This window comes from Xiphophorus hellerii, chromosome 12 (genome assembly GCF_003331165.1).
Source record: "Xiphophorus hellerii strain 12219 chromosome 12, Xiphophorus_hellerii-4.1, whole genome shotgun sequence".
Classification (NCBI taxonomy): Eukaryota; Metazoa; Chordata; class Actinopteri; order Cyprinodontiformes; family Poeciliidae; genus Xiphophorus; species Xiphophorus hellerii.
The window spans coordinates 13759497-13783975 of NC_045683.1; the positions used below are offsets into that span (position 1 = coordinate 13759497).

General features: G+C 34.8%; 1 protein-coding gene across 4 annotated transcripts in view; it reads right to left on the minus strand.

Moving 5' to 3' along the window:
• Positions 1–24479, minus strand: part of grid2 (glutamate receptor, ionotropic, delta 2) — a 453461-nt gene that overhangs the window by 109254 nt on the left and 319728 nt on the right. For all 4 annotated transcript variants that reach the window (XR_004341186.1, XM_032578330.1, XM_032578331.1 and 1 more), the window contains exons 9-11: positions 13902–14003; positions 6067–6264; positions 2862–3174 (exon numbers count right to left, since the gene is read on the minus strand). Coding sequence is in view for 3 of the 4 variants with exons in the window: in XM_032578330.1 (XP_032434221.1) it covers positions 2862–3174; positions 6067–6264; positions 13902–14003 (613 nt within the window). In the remaining variant the exon portion in view is untranslated. The remainder of the gene's footprint in view (positions 1–2861; positions 3175–6066; positions 6265–13901; positions 14004–24479) is intronic.

A 24479-nucleotide genomic window follows, 5' to 3' on the forward strand; every position in this document is an offset into this window, starting at 1 on the left:
GCATAAAAAGGATGTAATGGAGGAAATTCTAACTATAATAGAGAGAAACAGATGGGAGGAAAAGAAATATGCAAAGAGGAAGTGAAAAGAAGAAAGATGAGAAAAGAGAAGGCTGGACAAAGATGGGGGTAATCCCTCTGCACCTCCCTCTTTTGCCTCTCAGCTCTTCTCCCTCTGACAATGGAAGTGACAGAGCCAAAAGCAAAATTCTGGTGTCATGTTTGACTATTTGCTTTTATTACTTATCTCCAGTTCCCTACTGCTGTGGATGTCTTTGCATCTGAATCAATTTCCCCTCAAGCTAATATTTTAGAGTTAAGCACAAAAATCTGATACATTCGAGAGAGAACTACAGATTTGTATGCAGATATGGGTGTGTATATTGTATGTGTTGGCGTGTGCGTGAGTGTGTATATGTGCAGAGGGAGGGATTGGGGTGGAGGTTAAGAACAACAGCTGTGCCTGTAGGGCCCTCATTTGTACTTTAACTGGATTTGTGACATCTCAGGGTAATTTAGTTTGAAACATTTATAGGTTTTAAACAGGACAATGAAAAGGTGCATCACTTCCAACAGCCAAAGTAAACATCTTGGTTTACACTGTCCCATATGGTCAAAATAGTCCCAGAATGAAAGTAGAGATGGTCAATTCAGATAGCCGTAGAGCAGGAGATTAGGAATGTGAAAATGGACAGGTTTGTACAAGTTTCTGGACATAAGCATATAAACCTGAGGAAAAATGTGCCTCATTCTATTCAATTATTAATTTATTATTTATTAACATGATTGTTTAAATGAAATTGTAATAAATATATAAAATAATCCCTATTTGTTAAAGTATTTACTTAAGCATATAAAAAAAAACAGTGTTCAAAAGCCCATGCTGCTAAGCCAAGCCAAGTGACCACAGCTGCAAACCTACCAAGACAAGTGAGTCCACCTAGACTAAAAAGCCCTGATCAGAGAACAAGACACTTGATCCTTGGTAACTCTGGAGGAGCGGACGAGAGCCACAGCTCAACTGATAGATGATTTTGACAGTAGTCTGACAATTTATACATCTTGGCTTCCCGGCAGACCTGTCACAAGAAAGTCTTTTTGAAAAAAAAGCTACAGATAGTCCTGGTTAAAGTTTGCCTTAAGGCATGTAGTAGAGACACAGCAAAAACTGTGATACTCTGCTTAGACAAGACCATCACTGAACTATGTGAAAAGTATTGGAAAAAAAAACATCACTGAACATCAGATTGAACATATCACCCCTGGTGTGGGAATACTTTCATCAAATTCTGGCACAAAACCTCTAAGATGTTGCTAACAATTTAAACGCCCCCTGGGAGACCTGTTCCTAGTTTGTTGTGGCCAGTCAAAGTTGCAATGTATCAAAATGTGAAAAGGAGATGTGAATCTGGTTACTTTATTGACTTTTTTAACAAAATGGAATAAAACTGTTGCAAGATGATGATGAAATAGTGTAAAAATAGCAAGGCGGTTTCACATATTAAAGCAAAAAATTATTACTGAAACATGCCAATAATGTGCTATCTCTAAAATAAGAAAAAGCTACAAAGAATGTAATTATAGATTTGGGATAAGATGAACTCACATTTTGGAATTCCTGCTAAAATAAAATCTTGCCGTCTATGTGACAACAATTCATAAAGTCACTCTTGAAGAATTAGATCCCCTTTCTTCCACTCTTTTTTCAGACTAATGATGCCACGACTAAAATGTTAATTACAGCTAAAAAGAGAGATGATTGTGGAGATGAAGTAGCAATTAGCATGTATCATAGTCACCATCATTACCGCCATTAGCTGCCGCAGAAACATGGAAAATTATTTACCAAATAGTGAAATGCTCATCATTTGCTTATTCAGAGCACGGAATGTTTCAGTAGCAGTGTTAGAAACAAAAAACGTACCCCCCTAAATTTCCATAATTGATGTCACTTAAAAAATTAACTATTGCCAGCCTTCGAGCAGGAAAAAAAGCAAATACTGAGCTCTCTGGAAAGTAGGACTTATTCAGTCAGAAAGACAGGAATAAGCATGTGAACTTACTGAGAGCCTATCAGCACAGAGATACTGACACTTTATTAAACACAAGTATCAACCATAACACATTTACATGTTCTTTCTGCCTCAATGCTCTGAAATGTTCCCTCTTTTTTCTTCCCCTACTTTGCTGATGACATTTAAAACCTTCCTAAATTGCCTGTTCCATACCTGAGCAGAGCCTGAGAGATTCAGCTCATATTCCCAAGATGAGGCTATTATCGTCCTCTCAATCCATGGCTGAACAAAATGCCCCCTCCATTTTGTCCTAATCTGACTAATGTACTAAAACGTAAAGGTCAATTCACATCTACACCACCCTGAGGAGGTATTTTTCAATGTTGATATATATATATACACACACACACGCCATCACATTCAATAAATTAGAATATGTGTTTGATGAGACTAATTTGTCAGATTAAAAGTACGTTTTGAAAATTGACAACCTTGAATCAGGTATCTAATATACCTTTCATCAAAGCTACATGTTTGAATACATACATATATATATATATATATATATATATATATATATATATATATATATATGTATATATATACTGTATATAGCTCTAATTTATTGTTTCATTACTGTAAGAAGAAAATGATCATAATTAACATAAAGGCTTTCAAACATTCATCTGTGTAAGTAATACATATATAATGTGCTTCACTTAGTGACAGTTCCTGAAATAAATGTACTTCAATGATATTCTCATTATTAAGCAAATTCTGATTGAAAGCTAGTATAATGAAGATAAAATTCAATTGCTGAGCCAGTTACATTCATTGTCCTGCTTACCTTGCTGTACAAAGGACCCATACACAAACCACATGGAATTGTACAGCGTGGTTGAAGACACTGATCCCATGGGCAGCCGCGGTGGGTTGAGCCAGTTCAGCAAGTACACCAGGATGCCAATGAGGAGCACAGTGCCTGCAATGCACGCCCACAGCGACAGGTCGAAGGGTGCCAAGCAGGCAAACATGTCCACTGTGCGCTCGGCCTTGCGCAGCAGAACGCCCACGGAATAATCCATGTAGCGTGTGGTGAAGTCCACAACACTCTCCCGCTCAGGCGTGATGGTCAGAGCAGAGAGTCCAACATCAGCTCGCTGCGAGAGACAGAGAAAGAAGAGGAGTGAGAGATTTGTTCAGGACTATTATACCAAAAGACTAAGCATTGATTTGAGGAGAGACCCTTTGCTCATTTTTTAATTCATAATTTTAATTACTTTGTCAGATTTTACAACTTTCACAGTTTTAGGTTTTTTTGTTTGTTAATAATCCCCTTTATTCACAAATAGTCAGCAACACAAACAAATGTTTCTACTTCGACACCTTCACATACGTCATCAGAGTACACAACTAATGTTTTCCCATAGTGTTGCTAAGTGCAATAGATATAAAAAAAAAATCAAAATACAGACGCTTTTCTTAGACTAACTTTTTACCATACACATCATTTGATATCCGACATATGGGTTTATGATTAATGTGTCATTAGGTTTGTTGGTTTCTTGAACCTAAATTCTAGATTTTTGCTGTTGAAATGTAAGTTATATTGCTTTAATCAAGCATTACATTGGATTGTATCAATATATATATATATATATATATATATATATATATATATATATATATATATATATATATATATATATACTATTTTAAGATAACATTAGCTCTTACCTGCTAGTCAGAGGTTAGTTCTAGCTACTGTATGCTCAACATCCACACTTTGACCAAAGAATTTGAAGTAAATAGAGGAACAAATGAACATTGTCAATTTTGTTGAGTATAAACTTGTTGCCTAGATTCAGTGTTTCATTAATAAATAGTTTTAGACATTATGAGGATGTTTTTGCATCATTCATTCCATATTACAATGGGGAGCAGTTAGTTGCACAAATGCCCTGGAGCTAGATGGCCCTGAGTTAATAATCAATGTGAAGATGAATAAAAATAGTTTTTACAAATTAAAATGAAAAAAACTAATGGCAATAACTAAAGCAACATGGGAGATATTAATAGTGAATACACTTAATATGTAGCCTTACTAAAACATCTCAAAATTAGATTTTCATTAGATGTTTGGTGTGTTATGACTCATCCTTTATTGAGTTGGACTAGATGGAAGAGACGAACAGAAGCAGAGGAAATCAAGAGTGGACCCTGAAAACCTGCAGACAGACAATTTAGCAAATAAATATAGTGCATGTCATTTACTCCTGCTGTCGAGAATAAAATTAAAAGTTAACCAAAAATCATTGGCTTTAAAAGTTAAAAACAAGTGGGCCAGGCTAGGCTAGGACTCCAACATTTGCTCAGCCACAGGTGTTTTCTTTTCATTAGCGTACTCTCTTTTTATTCTCTGTAACTGTAACTGGGATAAATTCCATTTTGAAATAGATACGTTTGTTAATTAAAATGCTTCTATCCCCAGAGCTTTAAAACAACTGAAGATATCTGCTTAAGGAAGTCAAATTCAGCTGGGAGGTTCTGCTTGTTTTGAAAACCCACAAATAAAATCTGATCATGACAGAGAAAATTACTACCTAAAACAACAATATCATTTAGTTGCTTGAAGCAACTCATCTTTAGATCACAGACAAGTTTTGTACAACTATATTGTGAAAGATTTTTTCTTAAGAGCCACTGCAGTCTAACATCCTGTCCCCGGAGCCTTTGCCTTTCACACGCAAAAACTTAATAGAAACAAAAACATTTATCTACCTCATGCTAATTTCATACTTCAGTAGTTGAGAAAGAAGACAAAACGCTTAAGTTTGCAAAATGTGTCCTTTCTACTGCATAAACAGAACATCAGAAGAAACCCTGCAGGACGCCTGTTGGTAGAAACAGAACAACAGCATCCATAAAAACTGTGTTTGTTTGAGTAGGCATGAAATCCCATGCAGGTGCATGTGGTCAGTGCACATAGAAACTTACAGAAAGAACTGTGGGTAATAATTATCTAATATAATTAGGTTTTGAAGAGATAAACAGTGCTGCTGACTGATGGGGAAAACCAAACTACGTGCCTGTTGAGTTTATTTACATCTTGCACTTGCATGCATGCACATAAATATGCACTGTGCTCAAAGGCTTTCTCTATAATTTTCTGAGGTGTAGCGGAGAAGGGCATGACAAATTTTTAGCACCAACAAGCATTCAAGGTTAAGAGAACAGGAACTTAATTTCGACAATTGTTTAAACCTGAAACACAGAAAAGGGAATATATAAATGTAGAATAAGGCCAAATTTATGATGATCCATTGACAATGTCAGTTCTGCACAGCAACTTAATAAAAGTCTGTAAGAGTGGATGAGAACATAATTGGAAAATCATCAGACCCTTCATGCATTTTTTTATTTTGCTGTGTCAATAAAATATGTTTTTGCTTATTTTTGTCAATGTGCAAATGCTCTAAGTATGGTTTGTTTCATCCTAGGTAATAGTTTTTAGTTTCAACAATTAAAACTATTTACCAGAAGTATAGAGCTGAACTTAACTTTTTATGTATCTCAGATCATTTTGGATGTACTGATGTCATTAATTTAGAAGATTTTGTATTATTAAGACTGATTTCTATCATGATTCATGGATATTAGAGTAATCTACGGATTGTGGGTTTGATTTTACTCTTTTCTTTTTGTCATGTTCTTTTCTTAGCTCTCCTGAATTATGTTCTATTGATGTGTTTTCTTTTTCAATATTTTGTTGTATATTTTTTCAGCTGGTTTTACTTAATGCTCTTCCCAAGCTTCACGTCTGTACAGTTCTCCATTCATCCATCTATCTGTCTGTCCGACTTAAACACATAAATTCTCACTAAAATAAAATGTGCCATTATTGAAGGGATATCAGTATGTTTGCTGTATATCTGGAAACTACAGAAGCACTGTTTTTGCTTCTTCACTCTTTTGAAGAAGTGTGAAGAAGCATGATTGGTTTAACAATTAAAATTCTTATTATTTTTTGTAATTATGATTTTTCACGTCACCTTAAAAACCAGTTCCCCCATGAGTCCATTCCACTGGCCGTCGGACTGCAAGCTCCCGTATTTGTGGTCTGGAGCCACATAGATCTCGTACTTAAAGCCCAGGTAGTTGGACAGCGCATCCAAGACGTCAATTGAAAAGCCTTGGTACTTCTTTGGTTTCCCAAGCACATTCTCTGACACCATCACAAATGGCTCCTCCTGGAAGACAACAATCAATCAATTACTAAAAAAGTAAATAAAGAGCCTAGTAAACACACTAATAATTTCAGTGGTAAATCACACATTACTCAAATCTATTCACTCTGAAAGCGAAATTGTACATAAAAATATGTAAGTCTCCAAAACAAAGATGTGGACATTAGTAAGACCATGAAATTACAATCGAGAAAATAAAATATAAATGAATATTTTAGTGGTTATATTAGACAGACAAGAAGCAATATGTGAGTAAACTTAGGCCATGATTTATTTCTTTACATATTATATTTATATTCTGTTCAGTGGATTGAGTTTCTCCACCACTCTTATTTTTCTTTAATAAATCTCTATTGATGAGTGAAATGTTGAATGCCTGTACAGTGTGTCCTGAGATTTATGAGAGCCTGTGTGTTATTGACTGAGTATCTACTGCACACATTTTCACACACCCACACATTTACACATAGGCACAAGATATCCCAGATATTCGCTCTGTGGTTTCTAATCCTCGCTAGCTGTGGCAGTTCAATAAGCTATTAGGCAGTGAGTGGACATGCATGCCAAAGCTCTTTCTCGCCAAAAGTATCCATCTATCAAAGTAAGAACACCCCTCAACACTCACAAGCCTCCAAGTAACCACAAAGGTGCCATAGAATGCTTCCTTTAGTTTCAAAGCACAAAATGTTGGCACCATTAAAATACTTAATAATTCTAAATAATATCTTAGGCAATTAACTAAATTAAAATGAATACCCACAGGAAATCTTCACAGGTCATCAAACTAAAAGGGTTTATTTGTGATTGTTTTGTAATTCATAATTCTAAATTTTTGCAAACTAAATAGTTTTGGGGTTTTTTTAATCAAAGTTGGATAGCTATGTACAGTAATTAAAACTGAACACTCCTCTAATAATCTCTACAATATACAATCCAATCCAAAAGTTTGGAAGAAAAATCACTAAAAAGATCAGAGTTGTAATGGCATAATTTCCAACAAATTAAACATTGTCATTGTAAAGCCACTTATCAGAAATCATCTTTACTATAATTATTGGGTTTTCAATTCAGTAGAGAATCGGTGGAAGGAGTTCAAGATTAGGATGATAGAAAGGAGGCATTCCAAGCTCAGGGACTTGGTGCTCCCAGCCAAAGATTAATCACCAAAATAGCAGAGGAAACTTAAGAAAAAACTGGTCAAAAATAATAATAAGGGTTTGGTTCTTGCACTGATTATTAAGAAATATATGAATCATGTTTAATAGATTTTTTTTCTGGTGAAACCCGATTAAAATCTTTTAGCAAGTTAATTGCAGGGTTAATTGTATTTTCATCAAGACCATATATTGACAAAATAAGCAACATTTTCAATTCAAAAAGCCTTTTTGCTATTACATTATTGAATACGTAGATGAATGAGTTCAACAACATTTATCAGTTTTAATCTGCCATCAGCTTGGTGCAAAGTGCTATCACACCCATTAAGCTTTCAAATGTTTCAGGTAGCTCTGATCATGCTTATATCTTCTTTGAAAAAATACTTGTTTTAAAACGCATTTTGCATTGAGAAGGGATTTTAGGCTTGAAAAGCTTTGGTAATAAGATAAGTCCTGTTTGCATAACTTGCACACCACAATGGTCTTTTTCCCAGCGTCTCATCAGATTTAAATAATAATCCCAAGTGGGCCGAAAAAACCCCCCAGCTTTGTCATGTCATGCATTACTGTTTGTGTATGTTTGTTGTGCATCAGATTTAAAGGTGTTGCAAAAACACAACACAAAGATTCCAGCTCTAGACTACTGGATGTAAAAAAAAAAAAAAAAACCATAAAAAAACACAAATGGGATTAACTGCGTTTTTAAAAATGTTCACATCAAAATCTGTGCAATTCATAATTCAAAATTAACATGTTAAAGTTAAAGCCCTTTTTATGTCGTTATAAAATCTCAGTAGAACAGATTGTGTTATTATCATTTGATAATCCTTGTACAACATTTAATTGTCCTTTAATTGTCCATTTGCTATCAGAAACTAACTTGTTGGTTGAATGAAAAGTAATTTTAAATTCAAATTTGCTTGAGATATGAATAATTTTGGGCTAAATTGCATATGATATGTAAACTGATTCATCTTTACCCTTTAACTCTTAAGTTGTGGCTCCTGCGAATCCTATCAACCATGAAACTAAATCTTTCTCTTCTTTTATGGCAACCCTTGGATGAAACAAAATAAAACCAAACTGCATATTGAAGACAAAGGTTCTAGGAGGAGTGCACTGTTTGAAACTGTTCTTTCACTGGTTTTTCTTAGTAACATTGAAGGTTGCCAAGACAGACTTATATTCAGGTGTGCTATAACAATAGTTGACAGCTTCCCCCCCCCCTCTCTGTGGCTTATTGACAACAAAATGGACTTTTCCAACATCTGAAAGGATGAATGCACCTGCAGCGCCTTCTGTATTTTTTGTAAGCTTTTCAAGTCTAGGATTGAGAAAACAATTAATGTCTCTGCAACTATCAGGCACAACTACTTTTTTTAAAAAAACAGCCATGCAGTTTCACACAAACTCTACATGCAATATTTATACTACTTTAATATTTGACACGTATTGTTACACTGCAATACGTGTAACTGCATAAGTGACTGCATAAGTCAATTGCAATGATTTTTTTTAGGGAAATTATGGTCAATTGGGGTGAAAAAACAAGTCAGGACTGAGTTTTTTTTTTTATTTCATTTGAGGACTAAAGTTCAAAATCATCTCTTTCCATCACAATGATGAACTTCTCTGTGTTGCTTTATAACATACTATTCTAATAAAATAGATTGAAGTTTGTGATTGTAAAGGTAAAAAAAAAAACTCCAAAAAATACCAGGGCTATGAAGAGTTTTACTTTATTGATCACACCTATTTGATTGCTTTTTAGCAAATAATGAATTACCCAATTTCTTGCAATCAGTTCCAGTTGCATTGTGTGTATGTAAGAGGGATTAAAATGACAGTGGAGAATTACGTAAAAACAACCATGAGGCATTGTTCCATCTGTGCCAATGGTTTAGGCACAGATGGTACATCTGTGCCTAAACTGTGGTGGTGTGAAGAATATGTTCTTGGCACAGAGTTCCACCTTAACATAGTTTACACACTACACCATGCCAGACTATTATTGTTGACTGTGCCCATCCCATTATGACCACACTGCACTCATTTCTTGATGTCTACATTCAACAGGGCCTGATCTACTAAATGTTTGATTGTAAAAAAAAAAAGGTGAAAACTTCACATCACACCTGATCTACAAACAACGTAGATGAGGTTTGCAAACAAGATTGCGTAGCCAAATAAGGAGAATCGCAGGCACAATAAATTTAGAAATTTGATTTAGTAATTTGATTCCTTGAAATTGGCCTCTGTTTCCATCATAACAATGATTCTCATGCTGATTAAAGCCGTTCTTAGGAGAGTTTTACTGAGAAGTAGTTTGTATGACGAGTTCAGCAGACGCCCAGTTCCACCAGGTGATTGCTAATTGTTGCTGCCGCTAGTCTGGTGAAGATGAGTGGGGGAGGTGTGGGAGAGGAATGCTCTGTTGTGCAGAAGCTTAGTTGGGGACTACAGCTCCAAAGAAGAGCTTTGGGTAAATAGACAGCGCTTTGTCAGAGCAACCGCTAAAGCACCCCTGCACGCCTATCACAGAAGATTCAACATAAATGAAAGAATCAAAGCAACACTGCATGTGTTTTTGATGTGGGAATAACATTATAACATGATTTAAAGCTAAAGTCAACATAATATCCACCTTTTAATGTTTTTCACAACAATGCTGGTGACACTGATTTGTAACACTAATTTGCACTTTATGTTACCATTTGCTGCTTTATTAAACAGTATTCTGTAATTTCTGTCTACCATATTTGCTTTTCTCTTATTGATATGGTGCCCATCTCAAATTTCCATCCACACTCATCACTTTCCTCTGCACTAATTTTTTTGGCACAGGTTCATTCTGTCTCCTCTTGAATGGATGTACCACATGTCTCATTGCTGGCTCTGTGCTTCTAGAGGATAGGAGGAAAGAACTCCAATTTCCCACAAAAACAAAGTAATGACATTTCAAAAGCCCATGGAGGGGGATGTGGGGACTGACAGAGTCATGGTGATTTCACAAAACGGTGAACAATTTAAAAACACTGTGGCTTTGTCTGTCAAACTGATTTTAAAGAATATTTTGAAAAAAAAAAAAAAATCTCCCTGGCAGTCTCTGCATAAGATTGTATTTTATATTGTTAGAGAAAATGAAATTTCCTTCTGTCATTCTTTCCAAGAGATGAAAAATGTGATTCCAAAAACAAAGGCCTGTGTTGTGACTCTAATGCAAACTCTTCAAGGTTCTATATCGCTCAATATGTGGGTCTTGGTCTTTAATCTTTAGCATCTCAGCAAGAGATGAAAAGCCTTTAGAAACTGGACATAAACACTCTCCTTTCATATCTTATGCACTTTTGCATAAGATACCTTGCAAATATTTCAGGGAGTCAGTTTCTGATTGAAAACATCCATTGAATGAAACAATATCTGGTACAATGGTTTGTCTTTTCATAGGTGTACATAAAACCAAGACACATAATTATAGGGTTTGTACTGTGTTGTAGTGGTTTTTGTTCCAAAAGTACAAAAGTTTCAAAATTGACTTTTTGAAAAGAAAAAATAAATAAATAAGTAAAAAATAGCAAAATATGTTTCTCCCTTACTAGTTCTAGAATGGTAAACTATTTCAGATAAAAGTCTAAAATAGCTGAAAAGGACCATTTAATGCGTATAAACGAAATAACTAATGAGACTTTTTTTTAACAGCAGCACATACAGTATGCATTGAAGTGATGCTTTCAAAAAAAATGAGATTGTGTTCTGTCTTTTGTGCTGAAATCTCAAACCAGCTAATTTTCTAAACTACATGAATGCAACCGTTTTATTAATTATTGAACATTATGTTCATAGTGTTTTAGGCTGTAGGCAAAAAACAACAACAAGAAAACTGGGGTTGTGATCATACATTCCGGCTATAAATCAAAACTATACACAACTTGATTTCACAAAAAGAAAATGTTAACCATATTTTGGGGTACAGAAAATCCCTTTTTTTCATAACAAGTAAATAGTGTTCTAAATAATCTGTATAGTATTTGATTTCAGACTTAATCTGTCCAATCATTATGTTATTTTAGTTTGTCAAATTCAAAAGGTTCTCCTGAAAAAACATCAGAAATGCATACTTAGTTGTGTTTTCAAAAACACAACTAAGTGTTGTGTTTTCAAAAACACAACTAAGTGTTGTGTTTTCAAACACTTAGTTTGAAAACACAAACTAAGTGTGTTTTCAAACACTTAGTTTGAAAACACAACAGTTTTTAAACCAACAGTTTTTAAACTGTTGGTTTTTAAAGTTTAAAAATTCTAATTCGGATGGAGCAGTGAATGCATCTAATATTTTGTACCATGCATGATCAAATGCAGAAATGCTCATTAAAAAACAGTGAAACAGCAATTTGGTTTAGTACCTGATATATTTGCAGTATTTTAACAGTGCTACAAACTGTTTTCATCACTCCATTGTCTTTTTTTTCTGATCAAGTACAAACAATTGTTCCACACAAATCATTCAGTGTGAGAGAGGTTTTTTTAGTGCTTAAGCAGAAAGTTGTTGGCCAGCCTGACATCGTCTTCATTAACTGATAACTTAAGAGAACTACTTCCTTTAATACTTGAAAAATAAGGCTAAGAGTGACTGAATAGCATTCTGAGAGACAGGCTTAACTTTGATTAGAGCTAAGACCATGAGATTTCATGAGATCTTTGGTTGATGTATTCAACATTGTCTCCTAAGCTTTCAGTAAAATCTCAGGTTAGTTCAGAGAAAACATTCCACAAGACTTACTGTACTTCACCATAGTTGAAGAGTAGAAACCATAAAATATTACAGCAGCAAAATGAGAAAACCACTATTTATTTAAGGGATCAAGCTAAATAAAATAATTAAAAAAAACAATTATAGAAAAAAAAGTCATTATTTAAACGCCAATAATGATTTCCAACAAGATGTGGTCTGATAAATTAACTCATGTTCCTTTTTGAAACACAGTTTTAAGCAAGGCTCCTTTCAGTTCGCAGTTGTGATATGTTTCGGTCACATTTGTAAATGGGGTCATTCAACTGAGGGTTGAGAAAGACCCCGCAAATTATTACTGCGACACAGCCTTTCCTGTTAAATACTAATTTATTAATATAGGGTCAGATAATCAATAGCACTGATTTAAAGTCAACGGCTCTAATAGATCTATGATCTACTTAGCGATTAACTGTTCAATAACTATTTAACACTGTGTGATGATAGAAAGACTGAATCTGTTGTTGTAAGAGTCTGTCTTTGTGGGTGCGTGTGTGTATATATAAATACAAGCTCCCAACAGTTTTCATCTGTGTTTCAGCACAATAAACAAATATTGATGGTCCAACTAAGAAATGCGTGTGCCCCACAGTATTGTCGGAGAAAAAAACAAATTCAGGGGCAAAACTGAAAGAAATAGGTTTCATAAACCCTACAGGAAAACTATTACAGACACACTCACACACTGACACATACACGCAGAAGATCAGAACGCACAGCCTCCAACCATTCACAGACGAAAAGAGCTCAGTACATCCAAGCAGTACCCAGGACATTTCACATGGTTTCTGTCTCACACACAATATGTCTTTCTATCTACACAGAGGCTTTGCATTGACTTCCATTCATTTTTCATTAATTTCCATATCCAAACCCTGACTCTAAACTCTAAACCTAAACTCAATTCACACCATAGTCCTAAACCTAACCCTTAGCCAAAAAAACAAGGTTACTATTACACAAACACACACACACCCTCAACCTGAGCATCAAACAGGAAGGCTGGACCAGAAGTGCAACAGAATTTAAATGCACAGACTACTTTTTTGTTGTCAATTTATTCTATCACCCCACTTTAGATACGATACTCAAAAACACAGTCCATATCTTTTCTCCCTTTAAAGAGTATGAAAATCAAAGACTTCAAAATAAACCAAAAGGGAGAAAAGGAGTAACAAAGACGTCTAGCATCTATTTTTCCCACTGTTTCCGAATTCAATGACAGGATATGAAGAATTCACAACAGAAAAACTGCAGGTGAAACAGAATAGTTAATAAACAGGATGCCCACTGTCATCAAGACTCCTATGGTCTCAGTCAATTTGCTATTAGATAGTCAAATGGAGTATAACAACAATTATTAGTATTGGTACTCTGTTTTCTCACTACATCCTCTATGTCCTTGTCCCATTTTCCTTTTCATATATAAGGACTTAAGATATCTCTTGCTGGATCTCTGCAGAGACAGAGATCCAGCTCTTTCTCCATCTTGGTGGATGGAGAGAGAGCTACAACTTAAGACAGGCAGCAAAATAAAAGCGGAATGTTTGACATGAAAATAGGGTAAAAACAGGCCATTTTCACACCTTTTTAACAGGTTAAACTGATCTTCTGTATGTGAGTATGTGTAGATTTGTGAGTGTAGGGGAGTCCCAAAATAAAATAAGACATGGACGCATTGGTTATTGACTCACCAGAACAGTGACAACTCTTAGCACGACTCCCCTCATGTTGTTTTCCAATTTCCTGTCAGTCAAAGTGCCATTCAGTCCATGAACCGGGTCCCATGTGGCGAGCTGGAAAGTATACCCAAAAAGAGGAACATTAAATCTGAAATGCCAAAAACATGATGACATTTTAGTTTTGATTTACATACGCAGGTTTTCCACAGTCAAAACATGTAGTACAGTAGACTGATTTAAATATCTCAACATGTAGAGGGATATATTATAAAATATTGAATTTAAACAAATTTTACATTCGCTGCACCCAAATGACAATGATAACATAAATTTTTTAACTCAACCAAAATAATCCCAATTAATGGTGGCAATTAGTTATTAAATATGAAACGGTATGCATGATGGTGCTCAAACCTGTAGAGATCTTAAAATGTCTTTAAAGGTCTGTGGTTTCTGCCTGGTAAATAGTGCCTACAGCTATACAATCCTTTATGCACTGATTTGCAATAACATTAGTTTCAGTGTACACAGGTGTTGAGTTGTGCTTTTTGTCATGGTTTGTGAGGGAGTATATCCTAAGGCTTATGCAGAAGTAAACAATCCGGTAACCAAAATGAGGGCTTAGGGCCCATCTACAAATAGAAACCACAGGCAAAATTTCTGGTAGGTGTTCTAATAGTTTTGTGTGAATGTCTTTTGTGAATTTGTATACTGTACATTTTTATAAAAAATGCATTTTTAATTCCTTCCCATAGCTAATAAGAACTTGCCAAGCTTCTATTTTATTTATTATTATTTTATTTAAATTTCATTCTCTGTAATCAGCCTGAAGGCAAAGTGTAACTAGGACAGATCATAAGTTCATTATCATTTTCTAACTTCAGGAAGCTATACAAGTTGTATTCCTCATCATTTAACTGAATGATCCTTGTAGTTTTGTGAACTGAGAACATGTTTTGCAACTTATTGCACATAGTTTGCTATATTGGTGTGACTCTATAACTAACAAGTTATGTACTTTAACATGTCATATGCAACAGGATCTATTCAAATCATGTGTATTACAAAACCAATAGCTTTTTGTTTGTCGAATCTAAACATAAATAGAACAGAAGTTCTTTACATTATGAACAAAAATGCACCTATCTCAACTTCTGCAAATGCCAGACACCAAATTTCCTTCCGGGAGAAAAAAAAACCCCAACAAAAATCAGAGGAATCACAAAGTAATTAGTCAAGAACATGGGAGAAATAGTTAAATGTATAGATTAGTAGATGAGCCTAAACATTAGAAGAATGTGATAAAGAACAACATTGGTGTTTGTTTTGCAAATCAATATTTCTTTTCTTTTTATGTGAAGAATTTCTAAAACTTATTTATTCCACAAAACGATGTAAATTCTAAGCAATTATGTTAAATGAAAAAAACAATAATTTAATCAGACATTTAAAAATATTGTTATCTGAAAAGTCTGATTATTTCTATCAGAGATACACTTTTGATAATCGGATATCGGCAAAAACCTTTGATTTTCTGGAATTCAAAAGGTGCTGCAAGGTTCTGACCCAGACGTCAATGTCTATCAAATTGCATCATAAACGTCCAGTCTTTTCCCCAGGACCACATTATATAATCTCTGTACTGCCTTATGCTTTCAATAAAATATTATTTTTAGCTTCAAAGATCAAAGTAGGCTGGCTTCCCTGTGGACAGAGAACCAGTAGGAAAGAAATAAGTGATTTAGCTGTCTGATATCCAAAGACAAACACACAGCTACATAAACACACTAGGAAACACACACAGAATTAAACAGCTTGGTTTCTGCTTAAGACACACACAAACTGGGGGAAGGAAATGTCAGATAATCCATTTTTCAAAAGGCTAAAGTTACTGTTGGTTGTAAGATTTAAGTCATTTTTTTTTTAGCAATTCCCTTTTGGGACAGATACTTATGGTAATACTTAATCTGAACTGGTTTCTTTTATGAAGCTCTATTTGGTTAAAATTTTATTGAATTTCTGAAGCATTTTCTCAAGAAAAGAATGAAACAATGGATACCTGGTCCCCTAACAGGAATATGTTGGTAGATGTGGAGCTGCAAAAAAGGAGCAGGTTTTTCATCAAAAGCCTAAATATTGGCAGTACAGCAGTTGACCAGTGGGCCACTGAGAGAAGGAAATTCTATCTGCATCCTAATGGGAGATTGTGCAAAGTCTACAATTTATGTATTTTACCAAAGTACTTTGTGAAGCATGTCTAGGGTATTTGTGGCCCCTAATGAGAAATCATTACCATCGTTTCTTTTCCACTAATCAAAAATAGTATTTGCTTCATAATTATTTTTTTTATTTCACACATTCAGTAGTTTTAATATTTTTGTAACTAATGATTCTCATTTACAGTGGCCTTGATGTTTTAAAAATTAAACAGAATGCTCTCTTGACATCAAACTCTCGTTATCTAGGGAGGGTCTTTGGTGCAAAGAGTCGCTATATTTAATCACTAATTTCAACAGAAGCCCATATGTTGCTTATTTAAAGGCTAAACATTTAAACCCGGTGTGTGAAGCAAAAGGAAACCAGGTAAGATACCATGGGTCTTGTGGTACATGTTTATTACTGAAAAAATAAAAAGACACGTTCTCTCAAACTATAACATATATGATTTTGATGAAAATGTGTACCATAAACTTTACATCACATGCTATCTTAGTTTCAGCCTCGAGGTGGAGATGTGGAGCTTGCATGAATGCCTGAGCTCTGGCACATTTTATAAAACAGAAGAGTATTTGTAATCTTGCTGGGCCAACATACATTTAATTTGAATGAAGACCAAACTCTTGGAATTCTTCTGAACACTTTGCCAGTGTCACTGCAGCCCTTCATCATTTTGTAACAATAGAAGAATGTGTCCTACTTTTCACTCGTATGTTTTGTGACAGTCCAGGCATACATGTATCTGATTCCTAAAACTTGCATTTCAGGAAAACTAGTTTACCCTAGACAGCTAAATGGATGTTAAGAAGCAAGATGGTAAAATAACTCGAGGCAAGAAAAAGATGAATGGTAGCTGGGTAATTTATTAGAAAAACAAGATGGTGATGGAAGGGTGAGACCAGACTTTAGTTGCTGATGTAAGTGATTTAAATGTGTATATAACCAATTACGTAGGACACAATACAATAAAATATACCAAATGGTATTGACATAAAGTAGCTGATATTCAGCCCACCAAAATCACAGACACGTTGTCATTTATTCATTTTATTTGATGAAAGCAAACCGGTTGTGAGAGGACGTGTCTTGAACTGTGCTAGGGAAAGTGTTTCCCTAATGAAAAACAAAGGTGAAGTGGATGCATAAATCATTTATAACAAATGCAGTTTTAAGTTTCAGAAAGTAGAATTTACCTTGGAATAGTGTTTTTTTTATTATTTAGGGCCAAAGCCCTAAATAAAAAGCAAAGAACACTCAAATGGAAATTTGAGTGTTCTTTGCTGTTCTTTGCAAAATACACTTTCAACTACACACTCTAATATTGTTAGGCAAAGAGCTGCTGAGCTCTGCTGAGCTCTACCCTATTTATTAAAAAGTCAGTATGATTGAAATGAGAAATATTTAACAACAATGAACAACAAGCAAAAACCAAATAAAGCGGTTTTGTTATATAGATGTTTGACTTTAAAGGCTGGACAGTCTTCTGTTGTGATCGGGAAAAAAGTTACCTAACATTGATCCCTATGCAGTGTGATTGTAAAATGAGATTTTCCTAGATACTTTATTGATCATTTAGATGGATTGTAAGACAAACGTAAAATCTTTTTATGTTAACTTGCATCCTAGATGTTTAGATTTTTTTGCATTAAAATTGTGAGTATTTCATAGTGATTGAATAAAAATATTGACTGGCCATAAATTAGCATTTCTAATTTCTAAAAGTGAGCTTTTCCTTTAAATATATATATATATATATATATATATATATAGTTTTTTTTTTGAACACTTAAAGAACTTTTTGTGCGAACCTTTAAATCTGTTCCTGCTGTTACACCTAAATTTCCACTTTGCGGGACAATAAAGGCTGTTTCTATTTCATTCCATAAATTATAAATATTTCTTTACTTCTTATTTTGGCTTATTTACAGTTAGCTGTGAAATACCTGGTAAAACACTTAATGCTATTGTCATTTATTTTTGACAGAAGCAATTCCTTCTTCAATACCTCTTATATTAGTCTGACACATTAACTTTTTCAGATGAATTTGCACATGCTCTCTCTCATTATAACAATGAGAGAGAGAGTGTCTTTATTTCCCCTCTGTTATTCAAGTGGAAGACAAAGAGGAAATGAAGGCCAACAGAGCAGAGTCAGTCAAATAAATTACAAAATTATATTTAGATAAACTTGAATTTATCTTCATGTTCACATATTTTTAATGCAACATAAAACGGTGCTTGTTCGTGGTCAAATAAGTAAGGACCTCTATCGGCAGCCTGACTGCCTGAGTGGCCTCTGCTTATCTTCATAGCTGCAGATAAAGGGCTCATTCCTCCCTCAGACATTGAAATAAACCTGCATTTGCACCGTATGTACACACTGAAAGTTGAAAAGACTGGAAGAGCACCTTTCTGGTCTTCTCAGACAATAAATAATAAAATATATTATAAAAATAATGAAGAAAGAGGAATCTTGTGTTTAAGTTTCATCAAGTCACAAAGTCATCTTTCAGTGACCTAGAGCTCTCGTTACAGTACTGTATATCTGCCTCTTGTTTCAACAGAAGAGAATGATACATAGCTTTAAATAAGAATCTTACAATATAGCATGCACAGTTTGATCCTCAGCTGAGCCAGGCTGCTTGGATATTTGGAACATGTCAAAAAATAAAACAGCTGAGCTCAGCCATATATACCGCACATATTTTTATTGCTGCACTCCTGCAACTCAAAAGTTTCAACGATGGTCCAGAAATTATATAATATTGACCTCATTTCAGCTATCGTCAAGATTTACTCACCTCAGCTTACTGAATGCTAGAACTATTCGGACCTTATTTCTGATTAACTCACGTAATTAGTTCTTGGTTACTTGATACAGACTATAGAGCAATGGCCTCAAACTGCATTCCTCTAGGGCCACAGTCCTGCATCTTTTTGATGTCTTCTTGCTTCAGCACACCTGGCTCCAATATAAGCTCATTAGTAGAATTCTGTGGAGCTTCACTGCATGCTAGTGAGGCAGTTTTGCTATTTATTTGAAGTGAGTAGGACAAGGGATACATCTAAAAGTTGCAGGACTGAGGCCTTTGATGAATGTTAAACCTGCAGTATGTAGCTTTTTTTTTTTTTTTTTTTAAATCACCATGTCATGACAATTTGATATGGAGCAGATAATCCGTGAAAATGTTGAGCTTCTCTGCCTTCTCCTATGGTTCTGCAGTCATCTGCACAAATACACTGCTTGGTCAGAAACAACCAATGAGAGTCAAGAGGAAGGTCTCGATGGCGTTCACAGCCTCCCTCTCTCTCTGCTATTCTACAGGTGCCATGGTGCCAACAGAGCCATGAAGGCTAAGGCTAGTTAGAATGGTTACTAATGACAGCAGATAAACAGTTTTCCTGTAACATTAAGTTTTTTGCCTGCCATTAGTACATTGAGCAGCACACACACAGGTTGATTGACAGCACTAAGATCTACCTCCTGGCTGATTATTACAATTATCAGACTGTAATAGTAGCACTTGGAGGAGGAGAAGCTCAATCTTTTCACAGATTATCTGTCTCATATTATATTGTCACAACATGGTGACAATTTTAACAAATATCCATAAAACACATCTTTGTAATAGTTACATATTGCAGCTTTAATATACTAAAACCAAAACACATATATATGTGCACATACACAAACACACTCAAATCACTTTAGTTGACAGCTGAAAAGGCAGACAGAATTTGTAAACTTTAACATCCTCACTACATGCATACATAAATGCACACAGAAGCACACAGACACAGAAACCTTGGGGATTTTAAGAGATGTGTAACCACACACATTTAAAAGTAATTGGCCCATCGACCATTGCAGTGTGGGGACAAAAGAGTGATTTATTGTTACAACAAACCCTTTCAATCTACAGACCTCACCGACCCATCTTACCCACACTCACACACCCCAACACAAACATCAGACACTGTTCTGTACGTATATACAATGACAAACACTAAGGAGTTCCTGGAGTTTTTAAGCATGTCACGCTTTGTTTGTCTTTGGCAACGACATTCTTTAACAAACTGCAGCTTTTAGTCAGATTGTTACACAAATGTTTCATAGCATATTCAAAATGCAATCGATACCAGATGACATTTTGAGAGAATGGATGTGGGAAAAGTGCATAAAGGACTGACGGTGATTCACATCTGAAACCTAATCAATGTGCATGGGAAGTTGAAAAAGTAAAACAAAATGTTTGAATAAATGTCAAAAATTGTGTGCTACAGTTGGCCTCACATTGGTCCACGTAGGCAAACAAAACTGGACCAAGGTCCTTTTAGTCCTGTAACAGTCCTGTGACTTGCAAAGTAGTCATGTTCCTCCATAGCAGTTAAGCACCAGTCTCAAGGCAGATGCACAGACAAGCTGCCGAGCAGGTTTATGCCCTTTTTGTTGTCTGTGCTCTCTTCTCTTTTTATTCCCTCAGCACTCTGCTGGTAGATCCGAAAACAGTAAGAATCCCCAAGTCTTTCTCCTCCTTCATCTGAACTGTCTCTCTCTATCAGACAACAACACAGAGGGACAGTTTGTACCAATGAGGGAGTCCAGGCTGCAGTAGTATGAGGGCACTGCACAACCAGCTGCCAAATCTCACTTCACAGTCTTTATACAAATATACTCTGACATGGAACCCAGACTGAACTGCAGTTATTCTAGTCTTATTCCATGTGTAAAATTAAAATATACAGTTCTGTATCTAACCATTTTTGAGTCAGTTTTAGTTAACACTGCTGTTTTGTGATAAATAAATAAATAAAATTGCCGTATTTGATTAAAAAGTATAACCTTGAATAAAATGATAAATAAGAAAGGCAATTAGCCATTGAACTACTTGCAGCCCAACAAAAAAATTATCGATTTTATCAAAACTATGGCAAAAGCCAATAAAGGTAATCTCATAGAAAAGGGAACAAATTTACTTAAGTTTTGGAGAGAAATAACAGAAAGTTACCTGACAAATCTCCCAAAATATGCCTCTATCCTTTTTTACACAAAATCACACATTTGCAAAAAAATGTTTGACAGTTCAGGGGACTCATTTATGGAACCATGCTCAAAAGAACATAAATTTAAATGAAGTAAAAAATAAAATAAAATAAAAAAATCATCCTGCATTGAAAAAAACAACATGATCAGTAGCACAGCTTCCACATCGTCATCTAAAGTTCTATTTTTGCCCCAAAATCTATGCATGTGGAGCCTGTATCTTTCCCTTGAAACACCCACATTCTGCATTAAATTGCTCCTGTAAAGCATTGTGCGAATGTTGATGCATTGATATGAGACTGCCAACATGTCACTCCCTTATTTTGCTATTTTATAATACTTATTTTAAGATTATTTTTACCCAATTAAAATTTTTTTTATCAGTTTGCCTTGTTACTGTACCTGGGATAAAAATCACTATTGTTGTTAATATTAGCTTGCTGAAAAAAATGTCTTTTTTAAATTTAACCGTCTGTTATCTTCTACAGCAAGCAAGAACTATGCACATGTGAAAGTGAAATAAATGAGGTCACATCCCAAATGAACAACTTTGCTGAATACATGCGCAAAAGCAGTAGGTAAATAATGAATATTAACAATAGTCAAATTCATTGAACTAATTAGCTCAAAATAAATGTTTAGAATTTCAATGGAAAAATTATGTTTTTCATCATATGGATGAAAAACATCTAAATGATAACTGTATGAGAATTATCTAAACAAAAGTCTATAAAAAATCCCAATAAATATAGAAAATAAGCAAACGATCCATCCATCTGGCCATTGTCTTTTGCCAATTGAGTTTGTTTCTCTGAGGTAACCAGGAGAAAAACCCAGACATCCCTTTCCCTCAAGGGGGACCCCAAAGCATTCTCAGGCTGTAAGGAAAATATAATTTTCCAGTGAGTTCTGGGTCTGCCCCAGGCTCTACTACCAATGAGATGTCCCCAGAAAGTATTCAAAGCAAGACAGGCATCAAAGTCAAGTGACTTTAAGTACAAAGAGGGGGAGCCTTATCATTCTGTATAATTACATTTATAGTCCTCATTACTGCAAACATAGCCTAGATTCATCTCTCCCTTTCCAGCTGTTTCCTACCGTAAATCATTTACAAGTCATCATGACATTTAAAGTCAAATGCATGAGGCAGACTCGCCCTGAACCAGGAGGAAGTTATTATGCCCCTATTTTCTAGTAAAGAAACTTTCAAACATATGGAAAGGAACCAATTGCCATCACCACAACTTCAGTCTCAGTAATGAACTACAATAGTGTGTACCAAAAATCTTGGCTTGAAGATGCCAACAAAACTACATCATCTGCAAATAGCAAAGATAACCTTCGAATTACAGCATTAAAACACATTTAATTGTAATAGTTCAAGTAGTAGTAGATTTTATAAGTATGACTTGTATGATAAACAGTGATTTATTCAACTGAGATGTGACAGATTTGTACTGAATCCTACATTAGGTTATTGTGTTGTGGCTATTTATATGACCAAGATTCAAACATCTACATTTGTCCAATTTGTCATACAAACCTATAGGAATTGCATAAAAGACTGATTTTATATGTATTGGATTATTTGCTGAAAAGTCTGCTCTAATAAACTACACATTTATGTCTGATAAGCCACTATTTTAAACCTTCTTTCTCATATACACAAATACATTCACAACACTACACACCAACACCACTAAAGTCTATACAAACCAATCATTAACAACAAGCTCTGGTCTGATTTCCCAGATGAGCAGCAAGTTGCTGCTTGCTTGAATTGTTGGAATAGTATTTCACTATGGTTCAGTCTGGGTGTGTTATGTACATCTACTTCAAACTTTGCGCCTTCAATGTGCATTCAAATACCAAAGTTTACATTGATTAATAATTGTATGATTAAAATGCATATCTTTTAATTTGCTTTCTGCTTGGTTCTTTTTAATTGACAAAGAAAGAAATGCTTTATAAATAATTGCCTTGTTTCTGATTATGATTAATGTAATGACTTGCTAGAAAATGTCTTTTAAATCAATTACCCTCGGAGTTCCAGATATGTTTGGCATTTGAAATTATATCACCTTTATTACTAATAAACCAAATCCTGAAAAGTACATCACAGATATTTGTTTCATATTATGTTTTTGTTTTATCTTTGCATGTATTTGTTTTCATTTAATAATCCTCATTCATTTTTGTTGATGAAATAGTAATAGAAAAGAGGCAGAGTGAAGACAAAACTTCAATAAAACAGGCTGCACACAAAGATAAGAAAAGCATCCAACATGTTGTCAATTTTGCTTTAGTCTGCACTGCATTAACTCCTCTCTAAGGAAACTAAAAGAGGGGTGAGATGACAAACACTGAAGTAAAATTATGGAAAGACTCCAAAAAGGTTAGAAGATAAACTAGAGTTTGATCTGATGGATTATCTGCAAACTTCTTCTTTGATGAAAATGACTGAGAAAGTAATCAAGTGTGTCTCGTCGTTTTAACATTTTCTCTCCGTCATTAATCATTGCTTGATGTGTACTTAGTGCCAGTATTAGATACAAGAGGTGCAGCAAATTTGCCTGTAGGTCTTGTTCCTCTTTCTGTAATCACACTCAGTATTTTATCAGAGGCGCACAGCCTTTGTCCTGTTCTATCTTTCACGGTGCTCTATGTACACTATTCACATCTCATAAAGCTTTGTAAAGATGTGCAGGAATGAATGCAAGTCCATATGACCTGTTTGCAAAAAGTTAAACAGAAAAATCAAAATGCCCATTTGTCATACATAATTCATGGACATACATGTGGACTCAGAAATTATACATGCACATGTAATGAATAATTAAATGGAATGTGTGCCTTAGCAGTGTGCATTCAAATCACCAAAAAAAGCATGAGGTGGAACATTATATCACTTCTCTCTGATACGTTTTAATATGTGGGGGAAAAACTGAAAAATAAGATATGGTTTCACAATTATATTCTGACATTTACAGACAAGAGAGTTATCTGGGTCAACATTAAAACACTGCAGATTATGAAAGACAAGCAGCTTCTCAATTTTTCAGAAATCTCAATCAGTCCCCCCCTTTTATATATATATATCTATGTTAGAGCTTACAATCATACAAGTTCACAATATTTCTAAAAGTAAATTTTCAATCACTTGACATGCATAATTTTGCTTTGTGAGTGAAGACATGGCAAGATCCTAACAAGGGACTCATCATAAGTCTGCTTGGTCTTCTTTTCTGAAATAATGGATTCAGATAAGTTTTTGACGTTTAATAGTTTTTCACTTCAAGCTTCTTAATTGAGGACATTGATCAGGCAGA